General features: G+C 52.0%; 1 protein-coding gene across 6 annotated transcripts; it reads left to right on the top strand.

The window, feature by feature from the left end:
* The first annotated feature begins 423 nt into the window (after window positions 1-423).
* Window positions 424-13,828, top strand: Atosb (atos homolog B). 6 transcript variants are annotated; one of them, XM_006985988.4, is made up of 9 exons: window positions 424-542; window positions 9,361-9,504; window positions 9,732-10,700; window positions 11,230-11,288; window positions 11,472-11,577; window positions 11,709-11,867; window positions 12,085-12,153; window positions 12,249-12,424; window positions 12,546-13,828. In XM_006985988.4, exons 3-9 carry the CDS (start codon window positions 9,807-9,809, stop codon window positions 12,697-12,699), a joined length of 1,617 nt encoding a protein of 538 aa, XP_006986050.1. In that variant the 5' UTR covers window positions 424-542; window positions 9,361-9,504; window positions 9,732-9,806; the 3' UTR covers window positions 12,700-13,828. The 6 variants fall into 6 exon arrangements, with proteins under 6 accessions (XP_006986050.1, XP_006986051.1, XP_015860066.1 ...); XM_006985989.4 differs by lacking the exon at window positions 424-542 and adding an exon at window positions 841-1,006; XM_016004580.3 differs by lacking the exon at window positions 424-542 and adding an exon at window positions 6,193-6,246.
* The last annotated feature ends 802 nt before the right edge of the window (window positions 13,829-14,630 follow it).

The raw sequence follows: 14,630 nt of genomic DNA, 5'->3' as shown, positions 1-14,630 counted from the left end.
AGATTCTCCCACTTTTCATAGACCCCTGAGATTCCTTTATACTATGTTGCAAACCTCTCGGATTTTCATTAGTAAATACACATTACTAACTCAGTAGTTCTTACAGAGGCTCAAGTTCCTCAAGTAGCTCACTCACACCAGCAAGAAAACCTCAGGAACTCAAGCACTTGCGCGCGGGGAGGGGGACAGAAGAATAGTGAGTTAGCGTCCAATTTACAGTAAAAAGGATCCCTTAAAGGAAAAAAGAGCGGAGACAAGGGAAAGAGAGGGGAGGAGAGGGGAGAGGAACCTAGAAAAGAGAGCGTTTATTGAGTTTTGGCCGGAGCTCTGGCTCCCCACCCGCCGCCGGATCTGGTCATTTTGGGGTTGTAGCTGGTCAGGCAAAGCCCCGCCCTCCTGGACCTGTCATCACAGAAGCCGCACGTGGCCGGGGTGGGACCTCAGACGACCTGCAGCCATCACTTTGTCTCCTCCGTCATCTGTTGGGGCCGCCGCCGCCAATCACAGCCAGCCGACCCGGGCCAAGGAGCGTGTGCGCCCTGGTGAGGCAGGCGGGAGAAGGGGCGGGGAATAAAAGTCACTGCAGGCAGAGGGGACAGTGTTCCTGTGAAAGGGACCTGGAAGGAGGTCCACCAGGTTGTCATCCGAGGGGGGTGGGTCCTGATGAAGGGCGGAGAGACCCACAGGGGGGCGGGGACCAGGGGGCGGTGCCTCAGGAAAGCAGAGGATCCTGGGGTAATGCAAAGAAGACGAAAGGGGCGGGGTGGCGGAGGGGGCGTGGTCCGGGCTGCAGAGGCGGAGTCTGAGGGATTAAAGAACCGGGGCAAGGGGGACAAGCCCGGGGAAGGTGGGAGCTGGGACAAGGGAGAGGGTGGGCCGGGGCGTTGCGGGGGCGGGGCTCGGACCCAAGGGGAGAGGTTTACAGGCCCAGGCTGCAGCTAGGGCTGCTCAGTCACTGCCCCTATCTACTACCTTCTCAAGTGCAACAGGACCCACGGAACTACAGGTGTGGGGCGGGGTGCGCGTGGAAAAGGGGACAAGGCCGAGGGTGGGCTTGGGCAGACCTGAAGTCGGGACCACCGTTAGCGAAGAACAGAATTTGGACATTGTTGCTGTGGAGTGGGGGGACGCGGAGTTGGGGGAGCGGCTAGGGGCTCACTGTGTGAGCAGGGAGGCGCACTCTCTAGGGGCTGTTGTGGGGGAAGGGCGGGAGTACTTTGTGGGAGTGGGAGGTGATACTTGAGCGATTTGGAGGAACTTCGGGAGAATGGGGGTCTATGTGATGGGAAGTGGCTGGTGGGCCAGCGTATGGGAGAGTCGGTGGGCTTGTGTAGAGAGAGGGGATGGGCTGTGGGGTACTACATGAAGGGCTGGAGTTGTGGGCCCCCTGCTGGGGAGAATCCCAGTACTTCTAGAAAGTAACGTTCTGCTGCCTTGTAGGGACCCCGGAAAGACATTTGTGGTCTACGTTCTAGGAGTGAGGGTCCTGGACTTAATTGACCAGGTAGCCTGTCTAGTGCTCCTGGATGCTAAGCTCCTAGCCGCACCTTCTGTCGTGGGTACACAGGGAACAGGCAGGCCCTGCTCGCTACACGGGGTTGTGTGACTGTGTCTTGATCCTACTTTGAATCTGGCTGGCTGGGGCTAGGATACCTTCCCCAACTAGTGTCTCCGGGGACCCTTCTGTCACCGGGTTCCTGTCAATCCCCAACCTAGTTCCTGTTCCTCCAGAAGCCTGCTTTGGTCTCTGCCCACCCCACCCCACCCCCTGCCCTGCCCTTATGCTCTGGGTGTGCTCATTTCCCACTTCCTTCCTCACACTGGGGCCTGGCCTGGTTCTTGCCAGTCTAGGATCTATGACCTGCTCCAGACTTTGCTCTTAGTGGTCAGAGACCCCGGTAACCAACATGGAGGCTCAGATCCCACCGCACCACCACCACCACCACCACCACCATCTCTGCCGGGAAATCCCAAGTGACTGGCAGCCACATTTTACCTCTTGCCCAAAATTGATTTCTCTGCTTTTGTCCTTCCCTGGGTGGGGAATCAGAGGATCCTCAGAAATTCTAGGGGTTCTCTAGGGAAAATGCTGAGAAGTAGTGAAGGTCCAGTGTGCTTGGAAAGGTGGGCTACTATGGTAAAGTAAGCCTGACCTGGGAAGGGATAAAGAGGTTCTAGCCCAGCTAGGGGATGAAGAGAGAATGGCTCCCTACACTCTGGGGCTGGAAGGAGCCTGTCAGAACAGAAAGAGACTCGATGTGGTGCCACTGTTCTTTTTGCCTCTAGGTTGGCTTGGGGAGGGTGGGAAAGGGCTGCCTTCCACACCGTGACTGAATGCCTGTGACTCTGCTGCTGAAAGGGGCCCCGGGCCAGGCTTCTCACACAGCCACCCAGTGGCTGAGAGCCTGGCTGAGGAAGGGGGGGGGGGTGCTCAGGACAGACAAAGCCATGGGGTAGGGTGGGGTAAAGAAGGGCAGGCCGAAGCCTTTTGAGGAGGCACTGATTTCTATGGCAACACTGCTTCCCAGACGCTCTTTATCAGAGAGGGGCGGGCCTAGGGCCGAGGCATTCACGCTTCCTCTGGGCCTGGGCATTTTGTGTGAGTGGGTGGGGCAGAGAGAGAAAAGCCAGCAGTTTGCTATGCTGAGTATATAGCCTTTCTGCTTTAGTGCCAGCAGCAGGGAATGCAGTTGCTTGAGCCCATCCTCTGTGATGGACATGAGTGCACATCAGCCATTAGAATTATAAGGCCAGGGTTGTAGATGTCCTCAACGGTCGTTGTTTAATGGAATCCTTATTTTAGTTCTTTGTCTGTCTGTCTGTTTATTTATTTATTTATTTTGTTTTGGGCTTGGGGATAAGGTGTCAAGTAACCAAGGCTGTCTTCCAACTCACTATATACCTGATGATGACTTTGAACTCCTAATCTTTCTGTGTCCACCTCTCGAATGTTGGGATTATAGACACACAGCACCAAACCCAGCTCAGAAGCTCTCATTTTAAATTTGCAAATTTGTGGTCAAAGAAACTGGTTCCTAAGGCTGCATAGTGAAAGAGCAGGAGTTAAGATCCAAGTTTTCAAATTGCTGTTCAGTATCTGGGCCCATTGTTTTCTTCACTACATTTTATTGAATATCTATTATGTGCCAGGCTCTGAGAATGTTAGCACAAAGAACAGAGTTGCTGTTCTCAGGGAGCTTCCAATAAGAAGAAAAAGAAAGACAAACAAAACAAAAAACAAACCCATGTGTATGCTTGTGAGAAATTAAATTGAGGTTCATGCCTTTAATCCCAACACTCAGGAGGCAGAGGCAGGTAGATGGATCTCTGTGAGTTCGAGGCCAGCCTGGTTTACAGAGCGAGTTACAGGACAGCCAGGGATACACAGAGAAACCTTGTCTCAAAAAAAGCAACAAAACCCAACCTCCCGCAAAAAAAAAAAAAAGAAGAAGTAAGCTAGGGGTAGCTGCAATTTATTTAAAAAGGGGGGTGGGCAGTAAGCTGAGTCCGCTTGTAAAAGCACTTGCTGTACAAACCTGATGGCCTAATTTCTGTCCTTGACCTTATGGTGAAAGGAGAGAACAGAATCCCCCAAGCTGTCCTCTAATCTGCCCTCACACGTCATGCACACACACTAATAATAATAACAACAATAATAGTGATGAGGAAGGAGAAAATATTAAGAGAGGGTCTTACTATGTAGCCTTGGCTAGCCTGGAACTCCATATGCAGACCGGGCTGGCCTGAAACACACAGAGATCAGCCTGCCTTTGCCTCCCTAGTGCTGGGATTAAACGCATGTGCAACCATTCCCAGCAGTGAATAATTTTGTTTGTTTGTTTCTTTGAGAGAGTCTCTCTGTGTAACCCTGGCTGTCCTGGAACTTGTTGTGTATACCAGGCTGGCCTCAAACTCACCAGGCTGACCTCAAACTCATTAAAGGTAAGCAGATCTCTGTGAGTTTGAGGCCAGCCTGGTCTACAGAGCTACACACACACACACACACACACACACACACACACACACACACACACCTAAGAACCAAAACCAATAATAATTATAATAATAAATTTTAAATAATTTATTTTTATTTAAATGTATTTTATGTGCATTGGTGTGAAGGTGTCAGATCCACTGGAACTGGAGTTACAGACAGTTGTGAGCTGCCATGTGGGTGCTGGGAATTGAACCTGGGTCATCTGGAAGAGCAGCCAGTGCTCTTAACCACTGAGTCATCTCTCCAGCACCATAATATTTTTTTTTAAGTCAGGCTGTGTCTAGTGGCACACACCTGTAAACCTAGCACTCCAGAGGCAAAGGCAAGAGATTACCAGAGTTAAATCCAGTCTCACAGCTACTAGGTGCCCTGTCTCAAAGAAACAAAGCAAAGACAACAAACAAAACACCCAGTCCTGTAACCCTAACCTTCTAGAAGCTAAGGCAGGAGGATCATGAATTCAAGGTCAGCCTAGGTCACACAGCAAGATCTTGGCTCTAAAAATCAAAACAACAGAAATGCAAGCTAAGAGTTTAGCGCAGCTAGTTATGACCTCATGCATGATTGAACCATGCTACTGTCCCCAGGGCATATTGAGGCCTGGAATATTTTTGGTCTTGACTCCTTTAGTATTATCCCCTGATTTTTGTACAAAACTGAGAACTAAAAGTATGGTATAGTAAGGCAGAACAAGGTAGAGTTGCTAAGGGTTTTTCTAAGATGGTCTGTGTCTCTTTCTGTCTTCCTAGTGAGCTTTACTAAGGCAGATAGGTTCTCACATTGATATTCTGCAGTTTTGTTAGAGCTTTGACATTTTTTTAAAAGTCCTGCTGCTTGCAGGGAAGTCAATCTTAAGGAACTGGGTTCTTTTGGGGGGGGGGGTTCCTACTCATCAGGAAAGGAGAAAGACTCCTAGAAAACTGTTGTTTGCTGGATCTAATTGTAGAACACAGAGAGGAAGTAGGGGAAGGGGGGGTGTCTCTTTCTACAGTCCAGTCATGACTGATGTTCCTGGGGGATTCTTAGCATAGGCAAGGCAAAAAGGGCCTTGTGCCTTATTAAGTCTTTAAACTATGAAGGAATGAACTCTGCTTCTTTGAGTTCTGGTGTTTGTTTCCTGTTTCTGTGACTGGCTGGGAGGAAAGGTCTGATTTGGTGACAACCTGTCTAACTCACTCTTAAGTTCAGAGGACAAGGTAGACAAGGCTATCCATTTTCCTATGTTATCTCTGGAGCAGTCCCTCTAAAAAAAAAGTGTCTGTGAATGCCCAGACCTTGCAAAGATTCCACCCTGGTTATTTACGGAGCCAAAGGACAAAGGTTAGGGATGCTGATTCTGCTGCCATTTAATTTGGCTGGATCTGGGCTGGGCCTGGGGCCCAGTGACTCAGGGGGAGGTTGGTGAGTTTCGAGGGAGCTGTGAGTCATGAAGATGAGCTTGATGTCAGGAGTGACTGGGCAGAAGCCCTTCTAGCTCATTTCTTAGGATGCTGAGCTTCCTCAAGCAGAGCAGAGACCTCTCAGCAAGAAGTGCTTCCAAGCCCACTCTGAGAAGAGTTTACAGACACAAAGAATGAGGCCTGAGTCCCTGAAATTTAAATGTATTCCTGTCTCAGGAGCTCCCTGGCTGGGGTCTCTAGCAAAGACCAAAAACCAAACAAACAAACAAAACTAAGAAGACCATCTTTCAGTCTGGATGGAGATAAGGTCCGACGTCAGGTCTTTTTCTTCCTGTCTGACCCATAGGAAGCTTACTGGATAGCAACAACCCTCTTCACTTGGAGCTCTGTTTAGGAATGCTGGGAGAGGTGAACAGGGTTGGGTTTGGTATGAGAAAAGTAGGCTGAGGTGGAGATTGTTGAGCTGTATCTGTAAAAGCCCTGGAGCTTCCTATTAATGTACCTCAGAACAGGAAGGGTGGAGGAGAAGCGTTTGTTGAGATGTCTGGAGGGGTTAAAAGGCAGGGCAGAGAATTACTTGGGACTTGGACAGAAAAAAGGGTTAAGAAGGTGGGCGGGGCAAGATTGGGTAGGCCTGCCCTGATGTGGACCAATAGACGTGCGCCCCTTGGAGAGGGCGTGACTCGCACTTGAGGTTGCCGAGAGGCTGGCCTCCACTTGGCCAATGAGCATAGTTGTTGCCCATGGAGGGTGTGGCCTGAGGGGGGCGTGGCAGCCGTGGTCGCAGTGGCGGGGGTGGCCGGGCGCTGGGCGGGGCGGGCGGCCCCATCAGCTGGTAGGAAATGGCCTGTGAGTCAGAGGGGCAGCGGAGTCTGCGGCGCGGAGCCGGGGCGGCCCCGGGGAGGGACCGTCGCGGGGAGGGGTGCAACAGCGGCTAGAGGGGCTTCGGACGCCAGGGCCCGCTAGTGTTGCACACGAAGCTGATCAAAGAAGAGCCAAGCAAAAGCAAAGCTCTCAGCCTAAGCCACCCTTTGTCTGGGTTGGGGGCCCGTAGCAGGGGGGACTGGTTATCCGAGGGGAGGGACCGAGACGGGACGGGACGGGACGGAAGGGCCCGGAGCAGCGGCCACCGCAGCGGAGCCAATTTGGGAGCGGGGTGAGTGTGTACTAGGTGGAAGGTGCAGATCTCCGAAGCCTCTGCAGGGTATGGGGCCTGTCCCAGGTTGTGAAGAGGAAGGGAGTGAGAACCGACCTGGGAGGCTAAACAGGGGGTGGGGGATCGTCCAGAACAAGGAGTCCAGGAGCCGAGGTGAGTCTACCCGTTTGAGTTTGGAGGGGTTGCTGAGGTCTGCTCCCTCTCTGTTAAGGGTGAAGGGTTCTCTCTAGGCCAGGAGCCAGAGGGAGGGTGAAAGCAGAGATTGACCTTCCTACTCACAGTGGTGGTCTTAGGAACAGTTACCTTGGCGTGTGTAGACTTGGGTAAGGACCAAATGTACAGCAGTGAGCAGCAGTGCTCTGCATAGGATAAGAGTGGAAAACACATGGATAGAAATTCTTCCCGTAACACTCCTTAGTCAGGGTGGAATGGGTGTCCTGAACACCGAAGGGAAGGAGAGAATGAGCCTTAGGTGTTCTTCCTATACCAGAACCTCTCCCACCTCCTGGGCCTAACAAGTATCTGAGGGTACAGACCTCATGGTATTCTGGGACTTGTTGTTTTTGCTGGCCTTGTTCTCGGCATGTTGGGAGCTGTAGTCCTTGGCAGCCACAGTCTGGCACAGCTGTTTAATGCCAGCTGCTGCCCATGGAGGGTGAGGTTTGGCTTATCCTGGCCTGTCCCCCTCCCTGCAGTCCTGCCCCATGAGTCAGCTGGAAGCCATGGTCTAAAGCCAGACTGGCTGGGTGGCAGAGGAGTGAGTCTTAGAGCGTCTCTTGACAGGGAAGGAACTAATAGGCTCTGGGTTAATGAGCAGATGCCAGGCATGCTGGGGTCACGTAGAGCATCATGTCGTCACCTGGCTTCCTCGAGGCAAGGGCCCAGGAGGCTAACTGAGATGACCTGGAAATTGGGGTGCTAAGGAAAATGCCCTTCTTGAACTTTAAGACCCGGGTGGAGAAGAGGCGGGGAAGCAATGAGAACAGGTTGTACTCTGTCACCACACTGCCATGTTTAGTGTCCTCCCCTTTCTAGCCATCTCAGCCACCATAAAGGACCAGAAAAGTCTTAGGATCTCAGTTCTCAAGAGGGCCCGGTGACAGGGGAAGGTATGGCCTGTGATGATGGGAAGGACTGACGTAGGAGAGCGTTTCAGTCCCTACGTGTAAACGTCCCCTTCCTCTCTGTCTCCTGCCACCACAGCTGCTGTTGTGATTCTCCCTGTACAAGTCATTCTCTGCTTCTCAGTCGGGGAGCCTTTCTCTGCATTGTCGGAACGGCAGCCCAGATCACTAGGGCTGGCATGTAGGCTTTTTTGAGTCTTATGTCGTGGGTTTCTCCTAAGTTTAACATTGGGCCTGTCCTCAGGTTTGACATGATCAGAAGTGAACAGAAGTACTATTGTGTTACAGAAGATAGTGACACTATCATATGGAAGTCTCAGAGGAGAGATACCTTTTGGAGGGGATGGACTTTGAGCTATCCAAGGAAGAGGAGTGGGAAAGAGTATTTTTTGTTTGTTGGATTTTGCTTGTTTGTTTTCTTGATTTTTGCTTGCTTGTTTGTTTGTTTTGAGACTAGTTTTTTTCTGTGTAACCCTGACTGTCCTGGAACTCCCTCTGTAGACCAGGCTGGCCTGGAACTCAGATCCACCTGTCTCTGCCTCCTGAGTGCTGGGATTAAAATATGCGCCACCACCACCCAACTTGCTTGGTTTTTTGTTTGTTTGTTTTGTTTTGTTTTTAATTTTATTTGAGACAGGATCTCTTGTAGCCCCAGCTGAACTTGAACTCTCTGGTGTAGTGGAGGCTGGCTGTAACCTGGCTTTTGTTGTTTCTTTTTTGTTTGTTTGATTTTTGAGGGAGAATCTCAAAATGTAGCTAGACTGGTCTCAAATTCCAGATGCTCCTGCCTCAGCCTCTAGCATTATGCCAAAGGGCGTTGTGGCTGGTAGGACTCACAGGCTGCTGACCAAATAAGGATGACAGTGAGGACAGCTGGCCTTCAACTTGACAGCCTCATCGCTGGGATACTGGTTCCTGGCCCGTGAAGACCATTTTTGTGCCTTGGCAGCCAAGAAATGGTTCAGGTTTTTTGAGTGTTGGCTGTGCCCTGGGGGAGGGGCCCGGAGAGATTCTCCTGTTGTTCCCAGTCCACTTCGTGCTGCTTCCTTATCTCTGGTTTGCAGGGCCCAGGGGGAGGGGTGAGAACTAGAAAGTACCTCTGACCATGTTCTCTCCTCCTACCACTTGTTTTTGGTTGGATTTCTTTTCTCTGGTTGAGAAGATAGATGGCTGGGGGCAGTTGGCATGGCAGATATGAAGGGCTGGCCTGGAGCTGACTTGAGGTTTGTAGTTGTGGGATGGGGTGTGACTATCTGCGTGACCTCTGCCCTTAGCACTCTCAGGTGGCACTTGCCCCTTTGGATAGACATATGGAGATGAGTTGTGTAACTGGGTGGCCTTGAATGAGAGAGGTAAATTATTGCCCTATCCACCTACTAGCTGACATGGTATCTCTCTGATCTTTGGGACATCTCATCCTACTACTCAGGGCCCGTTCCCAAGACACTGACCCTGACAAATGGTTCCTCTTGCCTCTCCTTATTTCTCACATCCTTAATACAGCCAGGCAAGACTAGCTTCTCAGTTCACTCCTCAGGTAGCCCGCTTCTTCTGTTTCTGAAGAGCCTGTCACACAGGGCGAGGATGTTTTGATGTGTGTGCTAATATAATAGCCCATATTAGTGGAGGGAATTTTACCATTGGCTTCAGGGATCCCGGCTTATATTTTCTCTTCTCTTTCAGGGTCCAGCTGAGCCCGGGAGCTGCACGGAATGGTGGCAGTCACCTTGCCAGTGCAGTGGGCATGGACCAGACTGAAAGCTAGAGGAACCAGACATCAGACAGGAAGAGGGGACACACACCTGGGCTTGAGGCTTCTTCATCGGGGTAATTGCCAGGAAGAAGGAGGGACTCGGGAACTAAACATGTCCACCTCTCTGGAATTCTGAGAGTAGCCTCTGAATTCCATTAATCTGTCCTGGCACTGGACAACTTTACCCCACGAACTGCTCAAGGTCACCTGTTAAGGATGATGGGGGGAGAGGGGTCTGAAACTCAGCTGGAAGAAAGAAAACTCCTTGATTTCCCTGACCGCCTTTTCTTCTTCGTTGCAGATGTCCCCAGGCCCCCCAGCCCAGGCCCAGCATAAAGGCCGTGTGGGGGGGCCCCCCTGACCCAAGGGGGGCTTCATGCGCCACGTGCAGGCGGAGCCGTCTCCATCCTCAGAGCCAGAGGCTGGCCCTTCACAGCCTCCAGTCAGACAGGGGACCCTCCAGGGTGGCCTGCTCATGGGCTACAGCCCAGCAGGGGGGGCGACATCCCCCGGGGTCTACCAGGTATCCATCTTTTCCCCTCCAGCTGGTGCCTCTGAGCCTCCTAGGGCTCTGAAGCGGCCGGCCCCTCCCACTGAGGGTCCCCGGGAGCTGAAGAGAGGCCCTGGGCTGGGGGCCAGAGAGGGACTACCCCCTGAAGAACCATCTACTGTGGGACTGTTGGGCCCAGAGGAACTGGGTCTGGGACTGGGTGTGGCCAGCCAGCATTTCTCCCATCATGGCCTCTGTGTTGTGGAACAGGGAGGTAGTGCCACCTCGCCTTGGACTTCAGGGACCGGGAGTACCCCTTGGCCCTCATCAAATGCTTCCTGCAATACTTTGCACACCAGAGACTGGGTTTTCCCAGATCAAGGGGGACAGGGGTACCTGGGGGAGTCTCCAGGGCCAGCCCCTTCAGGCCAGCTGCACACACTTGACACTGATTTGCACAATCTTGCACAAATAGGGAGTAAGAGCCCCATGGCTAGGGTGGGCAACGGGAACAGCCCCTGGCCTAGGGAGTCCCCTGGAACTGCCAATGGGCACAGTCCCGAGCACACCCCCCCTGGCCCTGGCCCTCCAGGCCCCTGCCCCACCAAGCGAAGGCTGCTGCCTGCTGGAGAAACCCTGGATGTCCGCTCTGAGGAAGAGGGGCCAGCCCCTCGGAGGCGCCGGGGAACCCTGGGCTGCCCTCTTGCTGCCAATAGTTCTGATGCCAAAGCCACACCCTTCTGGAGCCACCTGCTGCCCGGGCCCAAGGAGCCTGTTTTGGTAAGCCAGTGGATGAGTTCATCGATTCTTTTATTTATTTTTCTTTTTTTGGAGACAGGGTCTTTTGTATTCCAGGCAAGCCTAGGTTGCCAAAGATGACCTTGAACTTCTACACCTTCCAAGTACAGTGTTGGGATTATACAAGGCATGGGCCGCCCCCCACCATAGTTTATGTGGTATTTTAGCTTGAACCCAGGGCTGGGTGCATACTATACAAACACTCTATCAACTGAGCTATATCCCCAGTCTCCTGGTTTTGTTTTTTGATACAAGGTCTCAAATAGCCTAGACTGACTTCAAACTCCCTTGTGGCCAAGGATGAGTTCTTCATCCTCCTGCCTCTACTTCCTAAGTGCCAAGATTATAGGCATAAATTACCACATCCAGCGTACTCTCATCTACTCTTGTGGATGTTTGTGTAGGTGAAGGTGGAGGAGACCTATAGAGATGTTCTGAGAACTGGTAGTGAGTCCTTGTTCCAAAATTATGTCTGGTCTTCATGCAGTCTCTTCTCAATGTTTCACCACAGGACCCAACAGACTGCAGTCCCATGGGGCGGAGGCTGAAAGGTGCCCGTCGCCTGAAGCTGTAAGTGACCAGATTCCCCCTCTACCCTGGCCATGAAAGCCAAAGCAGACGTCTATAATTCCCCCCCCCCCAATGCTATATATAGTAGGGAGCCCTGGGGAGTAGCAAAGAGTGGGGTCGAGGATTGAAAATAGGACTACCGGAATGCTCAAATCACCCCGTGTGCGTCTCTTCTCTCACCAGAAGCTCCCTCCGAAGCCTCCGGAAGGGGCCAGGCCTGCTGAGCCCTCCCAGTGCCTCCCTCTCCCCCACCCCCGCTGTCAGCCGTACCCTGCTGGGCAACTTCGAGGTAACAACTCCTTTTGGGCTTTGTGACTAGGCGCTCCTGGGAGGAATTCAGTGGTGCGATGCGGCTCGAATAGACGAAGGGAAGGATTGGCCTCACTCTCAGACTGTGTGTCTACTCCCCCCTAATACCAGGAATCATTGCTTCGAGGACGCTTTGCACCATCTGGCCACATTGAGGGCTTTACTGCGGAGATTGGAGCCAGTGGGTCTTACTGTCCCCAGCATGTCACGCTGCCTGTCACTGTCACCTTTTTTGATGTTTCTGAGCAAAATGCCCCGGCTCCCTTCTTGGTATGATAGAATACTGACCCCAAAGTTACCTCAGAGGGGTTGGGGGGGTAGGAGGAGTGGCAAAAGATAGTCCTTACCTGTTCTTCTTCTGGGAGTTGGTCAGGGTCAGGTGGGCAAAACTCTAGTGTGGGGTGGAGCCGAGTCCAAGGGGAGATATTATAGAGCAGTCAGTCAGTCTCTAGTTCCTACCCTGGCTAATGGTTTATGATCTTCCTAGGGTGTCGTGGACCTGAATCCTCTGGGGAGGAAGGGTTACAGTGTGCCCAAGGTGGGCACCATCCAAGTGGTGAGTGAGGGAGCGGTACCCCGGGGGGTTGCTGATGTGGGAAGAGAGGGAGATCCACCCATAGACCCGACCGACCTGGACTGTCCTGTCCCCAGACCTTATTTAACCCCAACCAGACCGTGGTGAAGATGTTCCTTGTGACCTTTGACTTCTCGGACATGCCTGCTGCCCACATGACCTTCCTGCGCCATCGCCTCTTTTTGGTGCCTGTGGGTGAGGAGGGGAATGCGAGCCCCGCCCACCGCCTCCTCTGCTACCTGCTGCACCTCAGGTGAGCACCCGGCCCTGGGAGCGCTGGGAGGTTTGGGTTTCTGTCCCCGGCCCTCAGACAGGATCCTTCTCGTCCTCCCAGTCATCTGGATGCTGACGTGGTTCACGCTGTCTTCCCCCAGGTTCCGGAGTTCCCGCTCAGGCCGCTTAAGCCTGCATGGAGATATCCGCCTGCTTTTTTCCCGCCGGAGCCTGGAGCTGGACACGGGGCTCCCCTATGAACTGCAGGCTGTGACTGAGGCCCCCCACAATCCACGTTATTCACCTTTGCCCTAATTGCCATCGTCCTGAAGCGAGGTGGGCCCAAAGCCTGCCTATCCAGCTCCATCCTGGACAGGGTAAACCGTGGAGAAATGGCGAGAGCGCCTTCAGGCTTGAATTAAAGCCCTCACCACCACCACCACCACGCTCACACCCACATTGATTATTTGGGTGTTTAAAGCTTCTGATCCTTCCACACCCTGTCTACTCTGGGTACTCCATGTGCCTGTCCCCTCCCTTGGGTTTCCCAGGCCAGCTTAGGTAATAGGGAGGAACCAGAGCTACCCTGAGATTGTCCCAAGTTCCTAGGCAAGTAATGCCAGTGTTGCCTCCCTGTCCTGGGCAGGGGCCACTTATTATTTTATTTATTTTTAATTTATAATTTATTCAAATTGGATTGCCTTGGTGACCTCCCAGACCTGATAATTGGCATCACCCCACTCTGACATTGCTCCAACCTCAGGACTTGAAGAAGCTGATGTCGGGGCAAGGGAAGAACTGCTCTCCCTTGGCTAAGGGCAGAGGGTTTATTCCAGAGGACCTGAGTCACTAGCCAAAGACTCAGCTTCCCTTGTTCTTCTCTATTCCCTTTCCCTTCCCTACCCTTCAATCCATCTTTGAAAGCTAATGTGTGTGTGTGTGTGTGTGTGTGTGTGTGTGTGTGTGCACAAGCGTGCACATGCAAGTATGCACACAAACGTGGGTTTGTGTGGGGTGCGTGTGTGAGAGAATGTGCATGTATGTGTAACACAGGGGTTTAACCACCCCTGACCTAGGGCTTCGGACTCAGTTGCCCCTCTCTTCTACCTGTGTTTCCTTGCTTTGGGGTCCTGACTGAGGAAGGTGTCCAGGGACAGAGTCAGGCCTCAGGACTGGGGGACCTCCTCTCTCCTGACCGGACTCTGACCCACCTACCTCAGCTGGGAGGAGGGGGTGTCCCTCGTATTCAGTCATGTGGTTCCCAGTTACCCCATTCCCCACTCAAGACTCTGACCCAGCCTCAACTCTTAACTCGTGGGGCTTGGCTGAGGGGAACAAGCATTTGTTGAAACTTGAAAACAAAACAAAACAAAAACAGGAAAAATTGTACCTGGTACATTTTTTTTTTAGAAAAAAAAAATAAATTCTTGTTTGGAAACTTGAAGTAAGCTCTACTTTTTTTCTATATTCAGAGGATGTGGATGGAGATGTGGGGCCTAATAGGACCTGGAACTGTTCTCTTTTCTAAAGAGGAAGCTACAGGCTGCAAAAAACCCACGGGATCTTAGGCTAGGTCAGGCTGATTCTTGGGGCATAGTCTTATTCCTTTTCATATAATAAGGGTAAAGCGAAGCTACAGGAGCTACACTTTGAGGACCTGGATTTTTTTTTTTTTTTTTTTTTTTTTTTTGGTTTTTCGAGGCAGGGTTTCTCTGTGTAGCTCACAGAGATCCGCCTGCCTCTGAGGACCTGGATTCTTACACTAATTCCGTAAGTTACTTTAGCCCTTCAGGTCCTTAGTGTCTTTATATGTAAAACAAGGATGATGACGATGATACAGGCCGCTTAAAGGATGTGTTGGAGAGGGTGTCAGAGACCTGAGCAAGGTGACATGCTCCAGACTGAAAGACTGAGCCTTTTTGCTGGCCTCTGTATGTAAGGGAATCACGCCTGACAGTATCTGGCTCAGAAAATATGGAAAGAGCTGTTGATGCCTTGGGAAAAGAGGGAAGAGGGAAAAATCTCCGCCCAGTCGTCAAGCAAAGTTAGGCCTCCTAGTTACCATGGCAACGGGAATGGGGTCAGTCCCCAGTGGGAGGGCTGAGCACAACAGCATGACTACCCAAGAATGTCACTATGGCAACCACGGCACCTAGTCAGCGCCAAACCATTGATCGTTAGGGCGACAGATTAAGGCAGTTATACGAGCTGGGGAGGAAACTGAGTCACGGCTTTGGGTACAGAAC

This window comes from Peromyscus maniculatus, chromosome 2, assembly GCF_049852395.1.
Source record: "Peromyscus maniculatus bairdii isolate BWxNUB_F1_BW_parent chromosome 2, HU_Pman_BW_mat_3.1, whole genome shotgun sequence".
NCBI classification, from domain to species: Eukaryota; Metazoa; Chordata; class Mammalia; order Rodentia; family Cricetidae; genus Peromyscus; species Peromyscus maniculatus.
This window is presented reverse-complemented; position numbering and strand designations above follow the sequence as displayed.